General features: G+C 33.5%; 5 protein-coding genes across 9 annotated transcripts; 2 read left to right on the top strand and 3 right to left on the bottom strand.

Annotated features, from left to right (window-relative positions):
* On the top strand, nt 1-1,440 carry LOC11444741 (non-specific lipid transfer protein GPI-anchored 20). The gene is made up of 4 exons (XM_003610732.4): nt 1-469; nt 578-604; nt 696-755; nt 1,023-1,440. The coding sequence occupies exons 1-4, from the start codon at nt 130-132 to the stop codon at nt 1,232-1,234; spliced, it is 639 nt and encodes a 212-aa protein (XP_003610780.1). The 5' UTR covers nt 1-129; the 3' UTR covers nt 1,235-1,440.
* Nucleotides 1,441-1,650: 210 nt separating this feature from the next.
* LOC25494489 (glycosyltransferase BC10) lies at nt 1,651-4,221 on the bottom strand. Its single transcript, XM_024784100.1, has 3 exons — nt 4,206-4,221; nt 3,382-3,920; nt 1,651-2,292 (listed from the first exon to the last, which is right to left on the bottom strand). The coding sequence occupies exons 1-3, from the start codon at nt 4,219-4,221 to the stop codon at nt 1,651-1,653; spliced, it is 1,197 nt and encodes a 398-aa protein (XP_024639868.1).
* An 890-nt stretch (nt 4,222-5,111) lies between these two features.
* On the bottom strand, nt 5,112-9,394 carry LOC11444740 (glycosyltransferase BC10). The gene is made up of 3 exons (XM_039834354.1): nt 9,205-9,394; nt 6,593-7,071; nt 5,112-5,753 (listed from the first exon to the last, which is right to left on the bottom strand). Exons 1-3 carry the CDS (start codon nt 9,392-9,394, stop codon nt 5,112-5,114), a joined length of 1,311 nt encoding a protein of 436 aa, XP_039690288.1.
* A 1,753-nt stretch (nt 9,395-11,147) lies between these two features.
* On the top strand, nt 11,148-13,011 carry LOC11441099 (non-specific lipid transfer protein GPI-anchored 25). Its single transcript, XM_003610729.3, has 3 exons — nt 11,148-11,635; nt 11,743-11,811; nt 12,786-13,011. Exons 1-3 carry the CDS (start codon nt 11,281-11,283, stop codon nt 12,971-12,973), a joined length of 612 nt encoding a protein of 203 aa, XP_003610777.1. The 5' UTR covers nt 11,148-11,280; the 3' UTR covers nt 12,974-13,011.
* Nucleotides 13,012-13,119: 108 nt separating this feature from the next.
* On the bottom strand, nt 13,120-19,912 carry LOC11441457 (probable RNA helicase SDE3). 5 transcript variants are annotated; one of them, XM_003610728.3, is made up of 5 exons: nt 19,452-19,912; nt 17,128-17,934; nt 16,854-17,027; nt 14,284-15,735; nt 13,120-13,919 (listed from the first exon to the last, which is right to left on the bottom strand). In XM_003610728.3, the coding sequence occupies exons 2-5, from the start codon at nt 17,896-17,898 to the stop codon at nt 13,494-13,496; spliced, it is 2,823 nt and encodes a 940-aa protein (XP_003610776.1). In that variant the 5' UTR covers nt 17,899-17,934; nt 19,452-19,912; the 3' UTR covers nt 13,120-13,493. The 5 variants fall into 5 exon arrangements, with proteins under 5 accessions (XP_003610776.1, XP_024639773.1, XP_039690155.1 ...); XM_024784005.2 differs by having other exon boundaries at nt 19,323-19,453; XM_039834221.1 differs by lacking the exon at nt 19,452-19,912 and adding an exon at nt 18,019-18,505.
* Between the last annotated feature and the right edge of the window lie 472 nt (nt 19,913-20,384).

Genomic DNA, 20,384 nt, shown 5'->3' with positions numbered 1-20,384 from the left:
TTATTCATCATTCCCAACCATCAAATTCACAAACTCACTTTTCTACTTCACTCTTAAACACAACAAATTATCTTGACTATTCAAATTCCTAACACACCAACAAATCAAAACTCTATAATATAAACAGACATGGATCATTTCGCGTCTCTCTACCGCCTAACTGTGGTATTAGCTGTGGTTACGGCCATGGCTGCACCGGCCTACGCTCAAATCACGACGCCATGTAACATGTCAATGATCAGTAGTACCATTAGCCCTTGCTTGAGTTTCCTCACAAATAGTAGTGGCAATGGAACCTCTCCCACTGCTGATTGCTGCAATGCAATCAAGACCCTCACAAGTGGAAGCAAGGATTGTATGTGTCTTATTGCCACTGGCAATGTTCCTTTTGCATTACCAATCAATAGAACCTTAGCTATCTCTCTTCCTCGTGCTTGTAACTTGCCTGGTGTTCCACTTCAATGCAAAAGTATTGTTTCCTCAATCTTTATTCTTCTCTTTTAAAGTGCTTACAATATTGTTTTTAATCTATTCTATTTGTCCACAAAGCTAACATAGCATTTGTTGTTCTCTGCAGCCTCAGGCTCACCACTTCCTGCTCCAGGTAAACTGCGACGCGACACTCTAATATGCCTAAAAATTACTAATCTTTCAATTTGACTAAACTTTTGCATGATTTTGACTTATATTGGCAGGACCGGCGTCTTTCGGGCCATCTCTTTCCCCTGCATCCACCCCATCTCTTAGTCCTCAAGGTACTACATATTACTTACGGTCAAGGTTCTAAATTGCAGTTGCAGTCGTGGTTGCTAATCTGTTGCGCGACTTTTTAAAATGTGAAAAATTGTTTTTGATGCGGCCACAATTGCGGTAAAGCTGTAGTTACAAAAACTTCTGTAACCTTTACTTTGTGGCCGCAATAGTAGTTACTGACTGCAATTTAAAACCATGTTTATAGTTGGCTAGTAATAGTTTTTCAAGTTTGATACTAATAGTAATGTCTCCTTTTTTTCTTTGAGCAGCTTCTTCTATACTTCCCTCACCAGTGACACCTTCTCTGTCACCACAGCCTGAGACAACCAATCCATTATCTCCATCAGCGAACCCTGATATTCCATCTGCAACGCCCGGAAGTGGCCGCTCTGATCTGACTCCATCATCTGCTGGATCATCATCTTATAGTCTCCTATTATCTGTTTTGGTCATGGGATTTTCTATTTTAAAACACTACTAGGTTGCTGTGTGTGACATCCTCTATTGATTTTAATGTATCAAATTAATAGGTAGTTGCAATAATATGTGTGGCTATATTGCAGGGAGGGTTTTGCTCAAATTGTTTGGACCCATATTGGGGTGGTATTGGTTTATTCCTAAGGCACTTGTATTGTTATGTATTATGTGTGGATTGAAAATGAATTAATGTTGTTTTACTCTTATTCAGTCAAAAAGTTTATTGAGTTTGCAAATTTCATTGTGAAGAATTCACAAAATTGAGAAGGAATATAATACTAAGGAAACAAAATAGACTATTTCTCCACAAAACCTTAACCAAAAAGAAGAAGAAAATGGCTAAATAATTCTAGGTATCCCTGAATTCATTACATAAATAATTGAATATGATCAATGAAAAAAAAGTAAATATATGCAAAATCAATTGAATTGCATTAACTTTGGTGCAAATGTGAGCAGTCCATCCAAAGCTTGAGTACCGAATTTCCTTGCAAACAAATGACAAACATTGGTTGTCTTTCCATTGTACTCACAAGTGCTTCCAAACCTTAACCTCTCCAAAAAATCAATAGTCACATCTTTGCTACTAAACTTTGCTGGATGGGCTCCACCTCTTGACCAATCAACCCAAGTCAAAGTCCTGTTAGAATTCCTCTTCCAAAATTTGATACTTACCAATGTTGGCAAATAATGTTCATCACTATAACATCCTGGGTGACAATATTTTTTGAAGACAGAAAAATATGGCTTGTCGGAGACGATACAAACCGCAAGATAACGATCAATTTGGAACCATTGAGCCCCTTTTCTCCATTGTGAAAGTTGAATCAATGGTCTCATTCTACGGTTATATCTTCCACGTCCTACATCACTTGGTATATCAATTGCTTCCACAAATGTTTGTTTTGAGTTCATTAGATAAGTGTAGATTGTGGAGAAATTGAACAATGGTATGCAATGTTCTGAAAGTAGTACAAAACGTTGGTTTGAGAAATCAAGCAGTGCATTTGCTAGTAGACGTCTTTCTGCTTCTATCATGCTATTTTCACCCCACTTTACCTCCTGCATGAACAATAAAAATTCATATATTTTAGCTTTAACTAGTCTATGTGAAAAAATCTTATAGTTCTTAATCACTCGAAATAACTTGACATTTACGTCACTTTATAAAGGAGAACATAAACTAGGAACTAAACTTATAAGGACTAAAATGAAATACTGAGACTTAAAAAGAAAGACAAAAACTAGTAAGAGTTTTTTTTTTTTTATAGGACTTCAACAAAACAAAAAAGATAAAATATAATGTATAATAGACTCCTTCTAATAATACCCTTAAGCAAATCTAAGAATATTATTTTGTTTGTGTCATTAAAAAAAAAAAAAAATGTTATATTTGTTATAATTTTTTTTGAAAAATATTATATATTTGTTATAGTGTTGGTATCATTGAAAAATATAAGTATAGTTTATTACAAATTGTTGGTATCATTGAAAAAGATAAGTATAGTTTGTTATAAAAATAAAAAATATATATTATATATACATATACTTTTGGCTTAATTGCCTTTTTGGTCCTCTAACTATTTAGTTGGTATCGGATTGGTCCTCTAACTAAAAATTGATTTATTTCGGTCCTCTAAGTTTCTCACCGTTACTACATTTATGTTAGTTTTATTCAAATAAACGTTAGGGAAACAAAGCAATTTAATTCAGATCCTAATATAATGGAATGAAAAGGGAAAACTAAAATATATACAGATAGTAATTATTCTTTCACTGTAAATTAACAGTTGTTTATCAAAATCATTAATAATTACATTTATTGAGTTAACATGTTATTCCATTAAATTTTTCATTTATGCATTTTTATTTTTTTAAATGGTAAAAATTTATGGTTAACATCCAAATTTGTCCTTGAAAAAACAAAGACCTATTTTATCATCCCCGACAAATGTAAAGAAATAGTTCTGAAAAGTGAAAATACTAATTCGACCAACCTTTGTGAACCAAGTTAGTAACTTTTTTTTTTTATCTCATTGTGATCAAACAGGTCTTTGTATATTCTTTTTCTTAAGCAACAATTTGAGCGTCCACACTAAATTATAAATTTCTAAACTCTTGAAAAGAAAATACAATATCTTGAATACATACCTTGCTTGGGATTCTTCGGCCATAAAACACTGAGCTTTGATTATAAACTGTTTCATTGAAGGAAGGACTAGGATGAACGTAGATCGAATACAACCCTTCGTTTCCTTTAAAGAATTTCTCCCAAAGCGGAGCCAACAAAATAGGACCTTTTGTCAAGAACATGAATGCAACCTTTGGTGTTTGTTTAAATGGAGTTTTATGAATCATAGGAGCCAATGAAGCTCTCCAAAATAATTCATCCTCATTCATGTCATGCATAGCCTTAGGAATCTTTAATAATTCTTCCAATCCATTTGAAGTAAGGTTATGAGTAATAGCCGAACAATTTTGTTTGATAGAAATATTGGTTTGGTTATTTTGGTCATATGATGTTTTTGAGATGTTGGATAGTAGTATTGGAGGAGAATGTGAAAAATCAGGTGGTGGATTGAGGCTAAAGGATGGATCTTGGAATTTATGGATTTGAATGTTGAATGAAAAATCTTTAACACAAAAAGTGAGTGTGATACCGATGAGTAAACCAAAACCAAAGATTAGGGCTAAGTAAAGAAGTTTAGTAGATGGAGTTGAGCTTTGAAAAAATTAAGATATGATGAGGTTATGTTTCGATGATCGGTATTGTTCTCCATGGTGATGGTAATTGCAAATCGATAGGAATTTGATGTTTTCTTTTTTACTTTGAAGAGAAAAGAGCGATAGTGAGAGTAGAATTTGGGTAGAGTGAAAGAGAGAAGAATGATCAAGGTTTTTATACACCAATATGTGAAACAAAAAGAGGCATGATCAAATCTTTTCTTAAATAGATATGCTTAATTTATCTATACTTTCTATATCAATCATCTATTTTTTTAATATATATATATATATATATATATATATATAAAGAAGGAGAAAACTTAGGTACAATTCCATAGCTGCTTTTCGTATGGTTCTTAACTAAATTCATTATGATTTTCTCAAATCCATAATTTTCTCAAAGTTTGTTATATCCAAAAAATATGTATTTTTAGTTAAGAACCATACGAAAAGCACCAAAAGAATTGTACCTAAGTTTTCTCCTATAAAGAAAACAACATCTTTGAGCTCTTTCTTTTGGATGACTTTTTCTCTTTCTAAAAATAACCTCAATTTTTAATATAAATAATATACGTAACAAACAGATTATAATAAATTTAAATATTAAAATAAAAGTGTAACAAACACGATGTAAGTATATACATGTTCAGTTCTTTTCCTTTATCATTTAAAAAGTACTCCCTCCGATCATATTTATAAGAAAAAATTGATTTTTTAAATTCATTAAATAATTAATGTATCTAGACTAGAAATAGACCAAATACATTAATTATTCAATAAATCAAAAAAGTAAATTGTTTCTTATAAATAGGACCGGAGTATTTTATTTTAATTCTCTATCCGGTGTACATGTAACCTCTGTGTCCCACCTTGTGCATTAAGATCAGTATTTATTCAACAAATTCTTTCTTAACCTACAAAAAAAAAAAAACTCCAGTATACATTTTGGAGTGAAATATTCACCAAACTGAGATGAAATATAAGTGAGGACACAAAATAGACCATTTCTCCACACAATAATGTATTAAAAAAAAATTATTGAGAGAAAAAAACTACAATAAGAAGAAAATGGTTAAATTCTAGGTATCCCTGAATTCATTACATGAATCATTGAATGTGATCAATGAAGAAAAAAAAAGTACATCTATGCAAAATCAATTGAATTGCATTAACTTTGGGGCAAATGTGAGCAATCCATCCAAAGCTTGAGTTCCGAATTTCCTTGCAAACAAATGACAAACATTGGTTGTTTTTCCATTGTACTCACAAGTGCTTCCAAATCTTAATCTCTCCAAAAAATCAATAGTCACATCTTTGCTACTAAACTTTGCTGGATGGGCTCCACCTTTTGACCAATCAACCCAAGTTAAAGTCCTGTTAGAATTCCTCTTCCAAAATTTGATACTTACCAATGTTGGCAAATAATGTTCATCACTAATACATCTTGGGTGACAATATTTTTTGAACATAGAAAAATATGGCTTGTCGGAGACAATACGAACTGCAAGATAACGATCAATTTGGAACCATTGAGCCCCTTTTCTCCATTGTGAAAGTTGAATCAATGGACACATTCTACGGTTATATCTTACACGTCCTACACGACCTGGAATATCATTAGCTTCCACAAATGTTTGTTTTGATTTCATTAGATAAGTGTAGATTGTGAAGAAATTGAACAATGGTATGCAATGTTCTGAAAGTAGGACAAAACGTTGGTTTGAGAAATCAAGCAGTGCATTTGCTAGTAGACGTCTTTCTGCTTCTATCATGCTATTTTCACCCCACTTTACCTTCTGCATGAACAATAAAAATTCATATATTTTAGCTTTAACTAGTCTATGTGAAAAATTCTTATAGTTCATAATCACTTGAATTTTTTTGACATTTACGTCACTTTGTAAAGGAGAACTTAAACTAGGAACTAAAACTATAAGGTCTAAAATGAAATACTGAGAATCAAAAAACAAAATACAAAATCAATAGGAAAATACAAAATACTATTATCTTTTTTTTTGAACAAGACAAAATACTATTATCTATACATATCCTTTTAATCAAAATCAAATTATTTTAATCAATTTTGGAAACAAATCAATTCAATTCAGATCCTAATACTAATGATTTTTTATTTTTTTTTAAACAAGATCCTAATACTAATGAAATGAAAAGGGAAAATTAAAATACATACAGAAAGTAACTATTCTTTCACTATAAATTAACAGTTGTTTGTCGAAATTAAAATCATTAATAAGTACATTTACTTAGTTACCATTTTATTCCAATAAATTTTTTCATTTATGCATTTTTATTTTTTAAAATGGTAAAAATTTATGGTTAATTTGTCCTTGAAAAAACAAAGACCTGATTTTTTTTTGCTGAGGGAATCATCCCTAACAAATGTAAACACCTAGTTCTTAAAAGTGAAAATACTAATTCGACCATCCAACTTTCCTAAAAAAAAAACTAATTCGACCAACCTCTGTGAACCAAGTTAGTAATTTTTTTTTATCTCACTGTGATCAAATAGATCTCTGTATATTCTTTTTTCTTAAGCAACAATTTCGGCATACGTCTACACTAAATTGTAAATTCTAAACTCTTCAGAAGAAAATATAATATCTTGAATGCATACCTTGCTTGGGATTCTTCGGCCATGAAACACTAAGCTTTGATTATAAACGGTTTCATTGAAGGAAGGGCTAGGATGAACGTAGATCGAATACAACCCTTCGTTTCCTTTGAAGAATTTCTCCCAAAGCGGAGCTAACAAAACAGGACCTTTTGTCAAGAACATGAATGCAACCTTTGGTGTTTGTTTAAATGGAGTTTTATGAATCATAGGAGCCAATGAAGCTCTCCAAAATAATTCATCCTCGTTCATGTCATGCATAGCCTTAGGAATCTTTAATAATTCTTCCAAACCATTTGAAGTAAGGTTATGAGTAGCCGGACAATTTTGTTTGATAGAAATATTGGTTTGGTTATCATGGTCATATGATGTTTTTGAGATGTTGGATAATAATATTGGAGGAGAATATGAAAAATGAGGTGGTGGATTGAGGCTTAAGGATGGATCTTGGAAGTTTTGGATTTGAAAGTTGAAAGAAAAATCTTTAACACAAAAAGTGAGTGTCATACCAATGAGTAAACCAAAACTAAAGATTAGGGCATAAGTAAAGAAGTTTAGTAGATGGAGTTGAGCTTTGAAAAAATTAAAATACGATGAAGCTATGCTTCGTTGATCGGTATTGTTCTCCATGGTGATGGTAACAACAAATCGATAAGAATTTGTGTTGGTGTTTTCTTTTTTACTTTGAAGAGAAAAGAGAGATAATTTGAGAGAAGGGTTAGGATAGAGTCAAAAGAGAGACGAATGATAAGGTTTTATATACACTAATGTGTGAAACAAAAAGATATACACTAATGTATGAAACAAAAAGAGGCATGATCAAATCTTTTCTTAAATAGATATACTTAATCTATCTATACTTTCTATATCAATCATCTACTTTTTAATTATAATAATGGTTACACGTTTTAGTTCTTGATTTAGCATTACGTATTTAAAATAATAATTCTCCTTTTCTTTTTTATAGTCAAATATTAGTTTTCGAATATTTAAAAAAAAAATTAGTTTTCTACAAAAAAAAATATTAGTTGTTTATTCGGGTCCACGCTTTTTATAGCGCTAATGAGTATAAATTATGAATACTATTTTTATGAAATTTTGATTAAAATTAATTTGATTTAGATTAAAATTATATGTATAGATAATAGATATTTTACATTTTCATATTGTAACAAATTATTCTTATATTTTTCAATGATACCACCAATATAACAAATATAATATCCTTTAAAAAATATAACAAATTCCTTGTAAAAAAAATATATAACAAATTTAAGGAGTGGTGACTCGTTAAGGAACCATCTAATTTGTTTAAGGGTACAATTGAAAAAAGAAAAAAAAAAAGGAAAAAAAAAGAAGCCTAAAATAGTCTATTTTCCTTATATATAGTACTAGCAGAAAGACGAGCACGTCTTTCTGCTCTTTTTATTAACACATGTTGGTTATCAAGAAAACTACCCTTTTCGGCACTTTTGGGTTTGATTTTTCATTCCAAAAATATCCTTAATTTTCAATACAAACAACACATGTAACAAATAGATAAGAATAAATTTAAATATTAAAACATATGTAATAAACATGATATAAACATATACTATTTTTTGGTTTTTTTTTCCCTTTATCATTTAAAAAGTGTAACAAACTAGATGAGTATATTTATACTTACTTTTTCATCATTCCAATTATACCCTTAAACAACTTTTTCCATAATAAAATTGTTGTTGGTGGCATAAAAAAAAAAGAATTTAGATTATATTTTTTTCTTATATAATTGGTGTCATTAAAATAAGATAATCATGATTAGTTTTGTTTGTTATAACTTGAAAGCAACAAACATTTATAGTTTTAGTCTTAATCATAATTTCATAATAAAAAACACCGTTCATAATTTTCAAACTTTCACATAATAAAAAGAGCAGAAAGACGAGCATGTAAGTGACCGTCTTTTCGTTAGTATAAATCAAAATTATAAGTATATATATTTGTGTCTTACAAATTTAACAAATTCAACAAACCATATTTATTGTTCTTCAAAAATAAATCATATTTATATTTTTCAATGACAACAATAATATAATAAATATTCTTATCTTTTTAATTGCAACAACATACAATATTATTACAGGAAAGTTTATTTAACAGTATAATTTTAATAACAAAAAAGCAAATCCAAAATCTTCTATTTTCTTTGTACATCGTATAGATACATCGTACAGATAAACTCAACATTAATGCGGAGGTAGATAATAGGGGGGTCAAGGAGAGAATTTTAAGAAACTATAAGCAGAGGATTAATTTGCAAGCAAAAATAGTTGTAAATTAATGAGAAAATTTTAAAAAACTATAAGGCCCAACGTGTGTGATCTTGAAAGGAAAGGGATGTGTTTCTTGTCCACGTCAGTTTTTCTTTAGGTCGAAAAATATCCTTTAAAAGTTATTTATTAGAGGTGTTAAAACAAAACAAACATTGGGTTTCTCCATGCAATCCGTAATTTAAGGAACTATAGCTCTTTAAGGAACCATCAAATTCAATTAGTCCCTTCAAACTATACTAATAAAATATAGAGAATGTGGTTCTCACATCCTCATTGTTTTGGAGTTTCATTTGGGTGAACCGAACATATCCATATGAGTTAACAAACGACGATACTCAACATTATTCATTCTTCTTGTGTCTTCGTGATTGAGACGACCATTAATCCAATCTGATTGATCCTTCAAGTCTGACAGTGTAACATCAACATTGATCCTAAACATATTGGGTTTCCCCATGCTGTAGTACATTGCATCTAACTTAGTATTCATTTCTACTTAATAATTGTTCACGGTTCTAGTGTGTGGAGCGCTAATAAACCAAGCACACCAATTTATAAAAGTTTATAAGTAATGTGGATCCAGAAACTGGTGATGCATTTTAGACCACAAAAAAATCTTGCATTCGACATGTTTTTTAAGATGTGTCAAGCCCCAAATGCACAAGTTTTTTAACATACACTTCATCAATATACAAACAAAATAGAACATAGAATAGCAATAAAACGCCAGATAACACACAATGTTTTCTAAAATGTTGTACATAATTGTTAACGCATAATGTCATTCAACGAGTTCAGATTAACCAAAACGATAGTCACAAGTATGACTATCGAAAATTCAACAAAACTAAAAATAGAAGGAATGAGTCCCTAATGCTTAAACTCACTCAAAAGTATGCCTTCTAGCAATGATGCATCCTCGTATTCATGTGGACAAGATGATGAATTAGCCACCGTGATAATCGAATTGGCAGAAGAAGGAGGGCCATTGTAGATGGTGGTCCCACATGAACATTCAAAACCGACACAAGAAGGATATCCACTGCAGGAGGTGGTCCTACAAAGAAGATCACATTTGTTGGAGGGAAATTGGGCAAGATCGTTCAAAGCGTCGACCTTTTGTTCATGTTATAATCTATTCAAACATCGTGTTATCTTGTCATAGGATTCTTTTTTGCAAGAGGGGAAGAAAACGACAATCAACACGCTTTATTCCCTTCTTTCCGAGGGAGTGATTCTTTGTACAACATATTGCTTGAAAGCAAACATATTGAACGAATGACAAAATAAGACAAACATTGACATGTGACCACACTTTGGATTATAGCAGATGAAATTGTGATGTATCCTGTTCGAATTCTATTTTCTAAATTGAATCGGTAATCTAAAAGAAGAAGAAAAAAAAAACTCAATCAAACGTGTTTTAAGAGAATGTGTGGTTGAAATGCCTAAAGTACAACAAATTCACCCAAGTTTGGTTGAAAATTGACATAACAAGATATAATTGAGATTAGGGGGTAAATTTTTGTAAATGGAAAATGAGTGAATGTTATGTATATATTGGTACAACTTGAATTATATAAATCTAAAGATTTCCTTTTCGAATTATATAATTCATATGGGGTAAAATGAAAAAGTTGAAGAGCATATAAGAGGGTGGAAAAACAAATGCTCTTTTAAAAGAGAAGCATGGTAGCAACAAATTAGGTTCTTAGAAACCAACCTAGAGGCCACAATATGTCTCTTTATGCCTATCTAGCGAAAAAATAGATCTGTATATCCAATTTTCTATTGTGCTGAATTGTATGTTTATATTATCATACTTAGTTATAATTTTTTTTAACATACATCACTCAAATAATTTTGGTAAATAAGATCTAAATAAGCCCAGGTTTATAATGCAAATTATTATTTTTAATAAGATATTGTTCTTTTTGCAATGAGTTGTTCATATTATAAAGATTTAACTAATTTTTTTAAAATAAATTTAAAATAATATCATAAAAATGATAAAATTGTAAATATAATAGTTTAAACAAAGAACAAAATTGAAAAAAGAAAAGAAGAAGAAAAAAGTATCAGACCAAAACTTTGTATAATCTTTATATATAGATATATATGATCAAAATTCATATCCATGCGAGAAATAGACACAAAAATGCGGTGTCGCGGATCCAAATCCATGCGTATAGGCAAGCACTTTTTTTATCGATTAGAGTTATTTATTTATTTTTATTTTTTTACAAACGATTAGAGTTAGTTATTAAAGACTTGTTATTATACTCATCATTGAGTGAGATAGAAGGGGCAATAGTGATAATTCACTCGCATCACTTCGTTTCTCTCCCGCCAAATCCCTAACCGTTTTTCTCCAACATGGAAAACACCTTCTTCTTCTTCCTCATGCTGAGTCTCAGTATCTCCGCCGTTACAGTAGCGGCGGCGCCGCCACCACCTTCCTCTCGAGAAGGTTGCACCGATCAGCTACTTCTATTCTCTCCCTGTCTTTCTTACGTTTCGTCTCCTCCAAACAACCTCACGGAGACTGCTTCCACCAAATGCTGCGACGCTTTCTCGTCGACGTTCTTGCCGAACTCTCTCTGTTTCTGTTATCTCCTCCGTGATAATCACATTCTCGGCTTCCCTCTCAACTCCACAAGGATTCAATCGCTTTCCTCGCTATGTGTCTCACCTCCACCAACTACTTCTTCTCTCAATGTTCTTTGCGCAGGTTCGTTCTTTATTCTTTCTTTTCAAAGATTCTTTAGAATTTAGATACAAATAATCAAATACAGAGAGATTAATTGAATTGTTGTTGTTTGATTCACATTGTTACAGAATCACGGACTCTTCCTCCTCTCGGCAGCGCAGATATTCTTGGTGTTCCCGTCACTCCTTCAGGAACAGGTGCTTGATTCATTTTCTGTTCTATGCTTTTGCTTCGTTAAAGATTATCATACTCAAGAATTGCGCATGTTTGGATTGGCTTATTTGAGTTGACCAACTTGGAATAAGTTTAGTTTTGTCAGATTTGTGAGAACGCATGAAGACGACTTATGACAATTTTCAAAACTTTTTAAGCTTATTTTAATAAGTTTTCCAATATAGCTTATAAAATTAACTTATAGCCTATATAAAAACAGATTAACTTTATTTTATATTTTCTATAGAAATGGCTTATATAAGCTTATACACAAGCGCTTATCATAATAAATGTTTGTGCTATAAGTTGTTTATCAAAACAAGCTACCATAATCAGTTATTAGGTAGCTTCTATAGGTACCTGACAAAAGATTGAAGAATTTCTATAAATTTGATGGTTAAATCAATAAGTTAATCGTATTTTTTTAAGTATGGTAATCAGGTGTAAACTTATATGCTTTGAAAAGTATCAATTTATAGTATGGTAATAAGATGTATCGTTTATTATAAATGAAAATAATGCTAATTTTGTATATAGTTATTTAAAAATATTAAGTTATAACAAGTTTTAAAATTATTTTAAATGTAATTTGGATGAACCTTTTGTGTATAAGGACATAGAATTTCGACTGTTAAAACAATTATTTTCTCATGCTTTTAACATTTTGCCAACCTTCATTCTCCTATAATTTATTTTAAAAAAATAAATGACATGCATTATCTAGAATGAAAAAACACAAAAGCATTTACTTTTTTTCTATATATTTTCTCTATTATTTTGTAAATAGTATCAGATAGTTTGTTATGAAACTCTACAAAAAAATAATATGGCTGCTACGAAATGATAGTGAATTTAACTATTGGTTCAAAGAACAACAATAATAACAATACGGTTGCTTAAAAATCCTATAATTATTCACATTAAAATTGACGATGACATAATGCATGTCCTTAAACAGGGTCAGCAGTATCCAGTAGTGCAGCAGGGAAAATGATACCCCGCAACGGCAAGGGAGCAGGGACAACACCATCGTTGAATGGTTCGACTTCATCAACAATCACTGGTGGTGGATACTACAAGCATTTGCTACTTACAATCTTTTTTGTCACGCTTCCACTCCTCAACCTCAACACTCTCTACTTTTAATGCTCAGTATCTTGTGTTTTACTACTTTAACTCATTGCTAAAATGTCTTGTGACTAGTTTTAATAACCATCAACATCTTGTATATTCATAGAAATTCATAGAATATATGGTTGAAGAACTACGAGTTCCTGTTACACCTCACATTGTTTTTATTTTATGCTGCATGGAAAAAGTTGTATGTACCATCTGTTCCTTCCAATAGTAACATAAGTTATATAGACTATAGAAAACTGGTTAACCGCAACAACTAATCAAGTCACAAGTTTAACTAATTAATAATTAATCAATTCCTCCAGATTCAATGTAGGTATCAGATCAATTTTCAAAAAAATAATAAAAACTTCCCCCACTTTTCTTTTTCTCGATTCACCATCCTAATTAACTTTGCGGCATAGAGGATATAAATATGGATAGGTCTTTTTCCCCCCGCTTCATTCCAATTGCATGATGTTTAAGTCGGCATAAACTAATTGCCAAGAAAGAAGAAGAAAAAAACATGAATGTCGAGCCCAAGTATGGACTACTTCCAACCATCAGACCATTCAGCTTCATCAGTGACAGGTTTAGGGAGGTCTGACTGGAAGGAATCTTGACCAGCTTCTACATTGTTAGAGGGCAATATGTTCCAGTCATATTGACCAGATTCTCCATTGTTAGAGGGCAATGTGTTCCAGCCATCATGACCAGATTCTACATTGTTTGAGGGAAATGTGTTCCAGCCATCAGACCATCCAGTTTCATCCGTGCCAGGTTTAGGGAACTTTGACTGGTAGGAATCTTGGCCACCTTCTATATTGTTTGAGGGCCATGTGTTACCTTCATCGTAGCCAAAGCCAGAGTTCTCTCCAACGCCCTCATCGTAATGTTCTATCCTTTCTGGAAGAGAACAACCCAGATAGGATGAATGGTCCACACAGTGCCACAGCATTTGGCTCCAATGATCATCCTGCCAAAAGTAAGCGAAGAATGGTTATTATAAACAATCAGGATTTCATTAATAAAGGTCCAGCCAACAATCAGTCTTTGATTATTATCAAAATGTTTTGCATATTTTCAAACTATAACTATAAAGCTAAATAGACAAACTGACTAGTTAATGTAGAAAGCAGTAATGTTAAATTGGTAAGCACTCCCTTTCGTATTACAGCATAAAACTAATTAAACAAGTACCACCCATAGAGGTAGAACCCTTTGACTTACAGGCAATGCAATCAGCGAAAGGATGTATAAAGATGTTCTATTCACCGCATAAAGTTGATCAGAAATATAACTATTAAAAAATGAGTTATGGTTTTTTAAATAGGCAGTACCTTGCATATAATATGGGGGTTCCCAATTATAACCAGCAATGATATAGCACGGGTAATAGCCACATTAAACCTCCTATGATTGCTCAAAAACCCAAGACAGTGGATTCTGTCAAACTCATTATGTTTGATCGTTGATCGAACAGTTGATACAATAATGACCTCCTTTTCTTGTCCTTGAAACTGCTCAACGCTACCAACTTTGACATCAGGCATTTCTAGATTTTCAAGTGTCTGTTTTATTTTCAACACTTGTTGTCTATATGGTGTTATAATGCCAATGTCTTCCTCTCTTATTTTACCACCATTTATCAGCTTCCCAACAGTTTCTACAACCTTGCTTACTTCGATTCGGTTGAACCATGATGGGTTATTTCCTTCTCTTTCATCGCATCCTTGGATACCAAAGAAAAGAACAGGGAACTCCTTATTAGGGAGAAATTCTGCAGTCACCATGAAAGTTGAGGGATCTCTACATGCCATCAATTCCCCAAAATAGAACAGCTTTGAAGGGAGGTATAGAATCTCTGGGTGACATCGGTAGTTTCTAACCAGTTTCGTTATATAATTAACATCTCCACTGCCATATAACTCACATTTAAACAATCGTTCCAGGAAAGATACCCCCAATTTGTACTCGTCTGCTTTCTTGGAAAATATTACTGGGCCCAACTGCAAGGGGTCTCCAGCCAGAACAACAACAGTGTCCCTTCTGCAGAGATGGGCTATAGGGATCATGGTTTCGGGTTCTGAAGCTTGGCCGGCCTCATCCAAGAAAATATGAGAGAAGTGACCGCGGGCAACATCTTCAGCAAAAAGAAGAGAGGCACTCATATATGTGGATACCACAATCCTATAATGATTGAGGGCATTGACCGGGGGACACTTAAATATCATCTCATCAAAGAAGCAGAAGCGAAGAAATTCAGGTTTTACATCTTCATATGGCCTGGCAGTGGCATTGAGCCTAAATACTTCATTTTCTCGAAATTCAATATCCTTCTCAGCAAGGAGTTTCTCCAGTATGTGGTCTGCTGCACTGTTTGAGGGGGCACAGACAAGAATACGAGTATTCTTATGATGTTGGTAGAGCTGGAGGATTGCTTCCACTATTGTCCTAGTCTTGCCTGTACCTGGAGGCCCATGAATCACATAAGGTGGTGCGCCTCTGCAACCCAGAATCATTTTGATCGAACACATTTGCTCCTCATTTAAAGAACCAGAAATGGGAACCAGATCATTGGTTTTAATGGACCTTCTTTTGGATGAAGTAGATGGAAAAAGAAACTCAGCACCCAAGTTTTCTGCTGCCTCAACAGCTTGATATAGCCTTCTCATATTGATCCTATTATACGTGAAGTAAACATTATAGAGATCTTCATCTCTATGGTAAAGGTGAAATTCATGATCAAACTTCAAATAGACCTCATCAGCTTCAACCCGGTGAACAAATCCCTGCAGAAATTAATTATCATTTTAGTTTTTGAATAAAGGGCAGGATAAGATACCCAAAATCAATTAATTGCAGAATGCACTTCATACACACAGTAGTGGATTAATCTACTCTAAAGATCACACATACAGACCTGTAAATACAATTAGTAGTTTTCGAAAATACTCTTAAATTTTGGGTTGGGCTTAGCTCAGCCCTACAAAACCGGCTTGTAAGAGGGGATGTCTCCCACATATAAAATCATTTTCAAGCCGTATCTCATCCAATGTGGGACTCTTAACAATACGAATAACAAAAACTGTGTTTCCTAGATTCTACAATTGTACATCACCATTTATATGCATGTCAAGAATACCTGACAATGACATTCCAAAATATAACCAAATGAACAGAGATGGTTTAGAAGATTGAAAAAATGCAAGTGCCAAACCAAATTAAGTCAAACTCAGAGGCGAGAGCAACATTATAAGAACATGGGGGAGTTAAAAACAAAAATTATCTTTGGTTAGCCTAGTGCAAGTTCAACCAACATATCTCAAGTTGATAACTGCTGGTGATATATACTTTGTAAAAGAGATTCCTGGGCGGCTCTCTAGGAAAAGAAGAGAGACAGACATATCAAATTTATTATACGAAATAATCACCTTTTTATTTTAAAATTATGTATTAATCACTAGCTTTAATTTTATTCAAGGTTTGGAACCTACACCTACAGAAATGAAAAGTACACACAAGAGCTCAGTCTATCATAGTTGCCTCAGGATCATCAATGCAGCAGTAGAATCTGTAAGCCATAAATAAATAAATAACCAGGGGGAATGCTATCAATTCAATGCATATCTAGTGGCATCTACTGAAATGCATTTACACCAATGAAAGGGCATTGAATGGTCAATGATCAAGATACATGATAAGGACATGTACTCTTCTTAATACCTACAGATCAGATTCCATTTATAACACTTCAGAAAATATAGAAACATGTAAATAATTACAGTATGCATCTGATGACTAGGTTTGAGGACCGAATTCAAGTTCAACATAGCTAAAGAGCTGATTTATCTAAATGAGGAATGTCAAGTAACAATGTGGTGGTATGCAGGCAAAATAAGAACCAGACCTGATATACACGTGTAGCACCTTCATCTTGTTCAGAAGCCAGCCTGGCGAAGATAGAATCCCCATGCACCAGTGATGGCCTTCTCTCAGCAAGCCCAGGCACCTCCAAGGACAAAAAATTGTTTCCTCTCCTTCTCATAGTTATGCATTCCATGTCATAAGTGCTCATATCATCCTGAAAGAAGAAGTCAATGGCAAACAAATAATAGAAACAAATATCCGGCTCATACTCCTATTTTAGTTTCTTTCATGAACCAAAAAACAAACAAGATTACCTCTAATTGTATCTCTTCCATTATTATTAGTGTTTTGAAATAAGACGCATAACTCCTTCTTGTAAGGCCATCTTCAACGACTTGAGGGACCTGATTGCCCTCAAGCAAGAGCCTAATATCCTTGGGAACCTCATATCTAGGAAGCCTATTTACGTATTTTCGATTTGACTTCGCTAGAGGGCGTGAGCCGGGAACAAAATTGTCTACAACAAATTTGTCTTTCTTCCTTGTTCTTGAGTAAGGTCTGTTAGAAGCCAGAGATTTTGAGATCTTGTCTTCAACCAAGAGGAAAACCACCCTTTCAATTTTCTCATCTCCAACGTCAAAATACACAACAGATGAGTACATGCCCATGTCTTTGGTCTTGCAAGACAGCCATATCTTCAAGATCTCACCAGGCTGAAGCATCCTGTCCTCCACTCTGAAAGATTCTATAAAGCTCTCTGCATTTGAGTTTGCCGGGGGAGGCTCCGTGAGAGAAAGAGTGAAAGAGTCCGGAGGATTTGAGGCAAAAATATGAACACTCCACAGGTCCACTGGTTCCTCAGTAGTATTATTAATGGTTATTAACTCCGCGGCAGTATCTCCAACAGATACTGATTGAGGCTTCCCATTCTTAAAAGCAAACGGGACAGATACGATTACTGGAGCCCCGTCATCAGCAACATAACTGCAAACAGATCTCTCTTCCTCGAAATCTAGAAATCCGATTTCAGCCTTTTCCCCTATGACAGAGCATTCATCTTCTGACCTGTATCCGACAGTACTCATTGTGAAAATGTTTGGTCCTCCTTCCAAGTTTCACTTCTGCAAAAAAATATTGCCCAATGATGAATAAATATGCACAATATAAAATTTTCAGCAAAGGCAAAAAAACATACGAGAGAGAACCTAAAAGGCAATTAGGGTTGGTTCCCCTATACAATAAATTAAAATCATGGACTCATGGGTATTCCTAAATGAATCCCAATTCTCTTATTTTACCAACTAACGTACAATAGCAGGAGAGGATCTTGTCCCGAGAGAGACTTATGTCGTAATCCTGGATAGCGGCGCAGAGCGGCCAATCTCAAAACTGCAATATTGTACAGCATGAAGCGAGATGGCCATTATTCTAATATTTTCATAATTAACATAGAAAGAAAAAGTTGTCACTGAAGGAAAGACCCAAAGAGAGAAACAATTCTTCATGAATGAGACTTAGGCCCATCATTGGACTTTTTAAAAAGCCCATATGCTAAATCCTAAAAAATTCTACTATGCCAAACCTTAAAACTAAGACAGTTTCTCAATCCTCCCCCTATATGCTCAAATTAGTCAAAATATACTGCCGGAAACACACTTCCGGTAGTGTTTTTTCAGATAAAATGCACTACCGGAAGTACACTTCAGGTAAACCCCTTGTGTTTTAGGGGATTGAGAAAATATCTAAAACTAATGCTCTCTACATACAACATCTTATCTCCTACTGCCGCAACCTAACTTGGCAATGTTGCGCACTTCTCCTCTCTTTCATTTCTTCTTTTACTTCTTCTCTTTGCGCGACAAGAAGCTGATCAGAAAACTCCCATTCATGATCAGAAAGACTCCCAAAACCATTTTGTAAAACAAATTGTGAATTAACAATGTCAAGTTTTTTCAAACAAATTCACCATTGCAGCCATTTCGCGTGCAAACCATAATACCGACCATTACAGCCACCAGATGAAAACATACTAAATCAGCATTTAACATTGCACCATACCGTAATCTCACTCCACTATTATGTAGGACAACATCCCACTCCGCAATCGTAGCCACAAAACAACGGTATTAACAACTTCGACAGAGACAAATACAAACTAAAACTACATTTGGGTAAAAATGGTAAAACCCAATAAAAATGATAACTTTACAATAAAATCCACACATTTATATAACAAAGTAATCATAAAAATTTGATTTTGGCAGAACCTAAATCACACAATCATCCTACACAAACATAATGTCAGTCACAACTTGCAAATGGTACATTTTGTTTGTCAATGTTTGATTGTTATTTATTCATTTAGAAATTAGATGCCCTATTATCTAAAAATACCCGAAAAAGAAAAGAAAAAAAAAACATTTTTCAGAAATAAAAACACAACCTAAACGAAGATTGAAAAAAAATATATAAAGAAATTGAAAGGAAAAAAAGAGAGGGTTTTGCTTACAGTGAGGGTTAGCGTTGCGCAGAGAGGGAGAGTGAAGAGTATCTCTCACTCTTTGCCTAACAACTCAATCGTTCGAATATTCATAAATAAATAAATAAATAAAAACTATATTTTTCCAAGTTTTATTACCTCGGATAGGTACATCGTACACGTTGGGTGGACATCGGGCGGGTTCGGGCCCGAATGTCCACTCCAGCCCAACCCGCGGGTGAGAATACTGAACCCATCTCTGCCCATGTTTTGATGCGGTCTTCACGGGTTACGGGTCAATCGGGTAACGGGTTTTTCGGGCGGATTGATTCGGGTGGTGAGTTCAAACATCATCCAGAAAAATTCCAAAAGCAAAGCAAAACGAGAGAAGAATCCAGATCTGAATCTCAATATATTAACCAGCAAAAACTTGCTACAGAAAGTTGGGATTTGAGAAGAAAAAGAAAAGGAAAATGAAGAAGTAAGAAGGAAGAGGATAGTGATTATTTGTTAGCTTCATCATAGTCTTCCATGGCTGTGTTCTCAGTTGGAGAAGAATGAGAAAAATGTTAGATAACAAATCGTTTACTAAATGAACTTTGTCCAGTTTGTGTTTATTACTAGTTATCAACAACTAAATTTCTAGTGCTAGTTACAAGTAATAATATTAAATTGAGTATATTCTAGTAAAAAGGTCACGTGACACTTTCTTTTTCTGATTTGAAGACACAATGACACAGTGATGTCTCAGTAAAGTAACGTGTATATCCAGACAAAAAATACTGTAAGCATATGCGGGCGGGTTCCGGTACCGATGGATTCAGAAATTAATCCGCACCTGCCTGTTTCAAATCGGGTTAAACCGATTCTGACAGTCTGCTCACCCGATTGACCGACCCGAACCGCCCGTTTGATCAAAAATTGACTCGGTTATTGCGGGTTCCGGCGGGCCACGGGTTCTTGTCCACCTCTATTCACAAGTTCTTGACATCAAAACATTCCTCTCTTAAATTTTCTACTTCTATTTTCAAAAATATAAATACTCCCTCCGTTCCAAATTGTACGATATTTTAGGCATTTCACACATATTAA

This window comes from Medicago truncatula, chromosome 5 (genome assembly GCF_003473485.1).
Source record: "Medicago truncatula cultivar Jemalong A17 chromosome 5, MtrunA17r5.0-ANR, whole genome shotgun sequence".
Classification (NCBI taxonomy): Eukaryota; Viridiplantae; Streptophyta; class Magnoliopsida; order Fabales; family Fabaceae; genus Medicago; species Medicago truncatula.
This window is presented reverse-complemented; position numbering and strand designations above follow the sequence as displayed.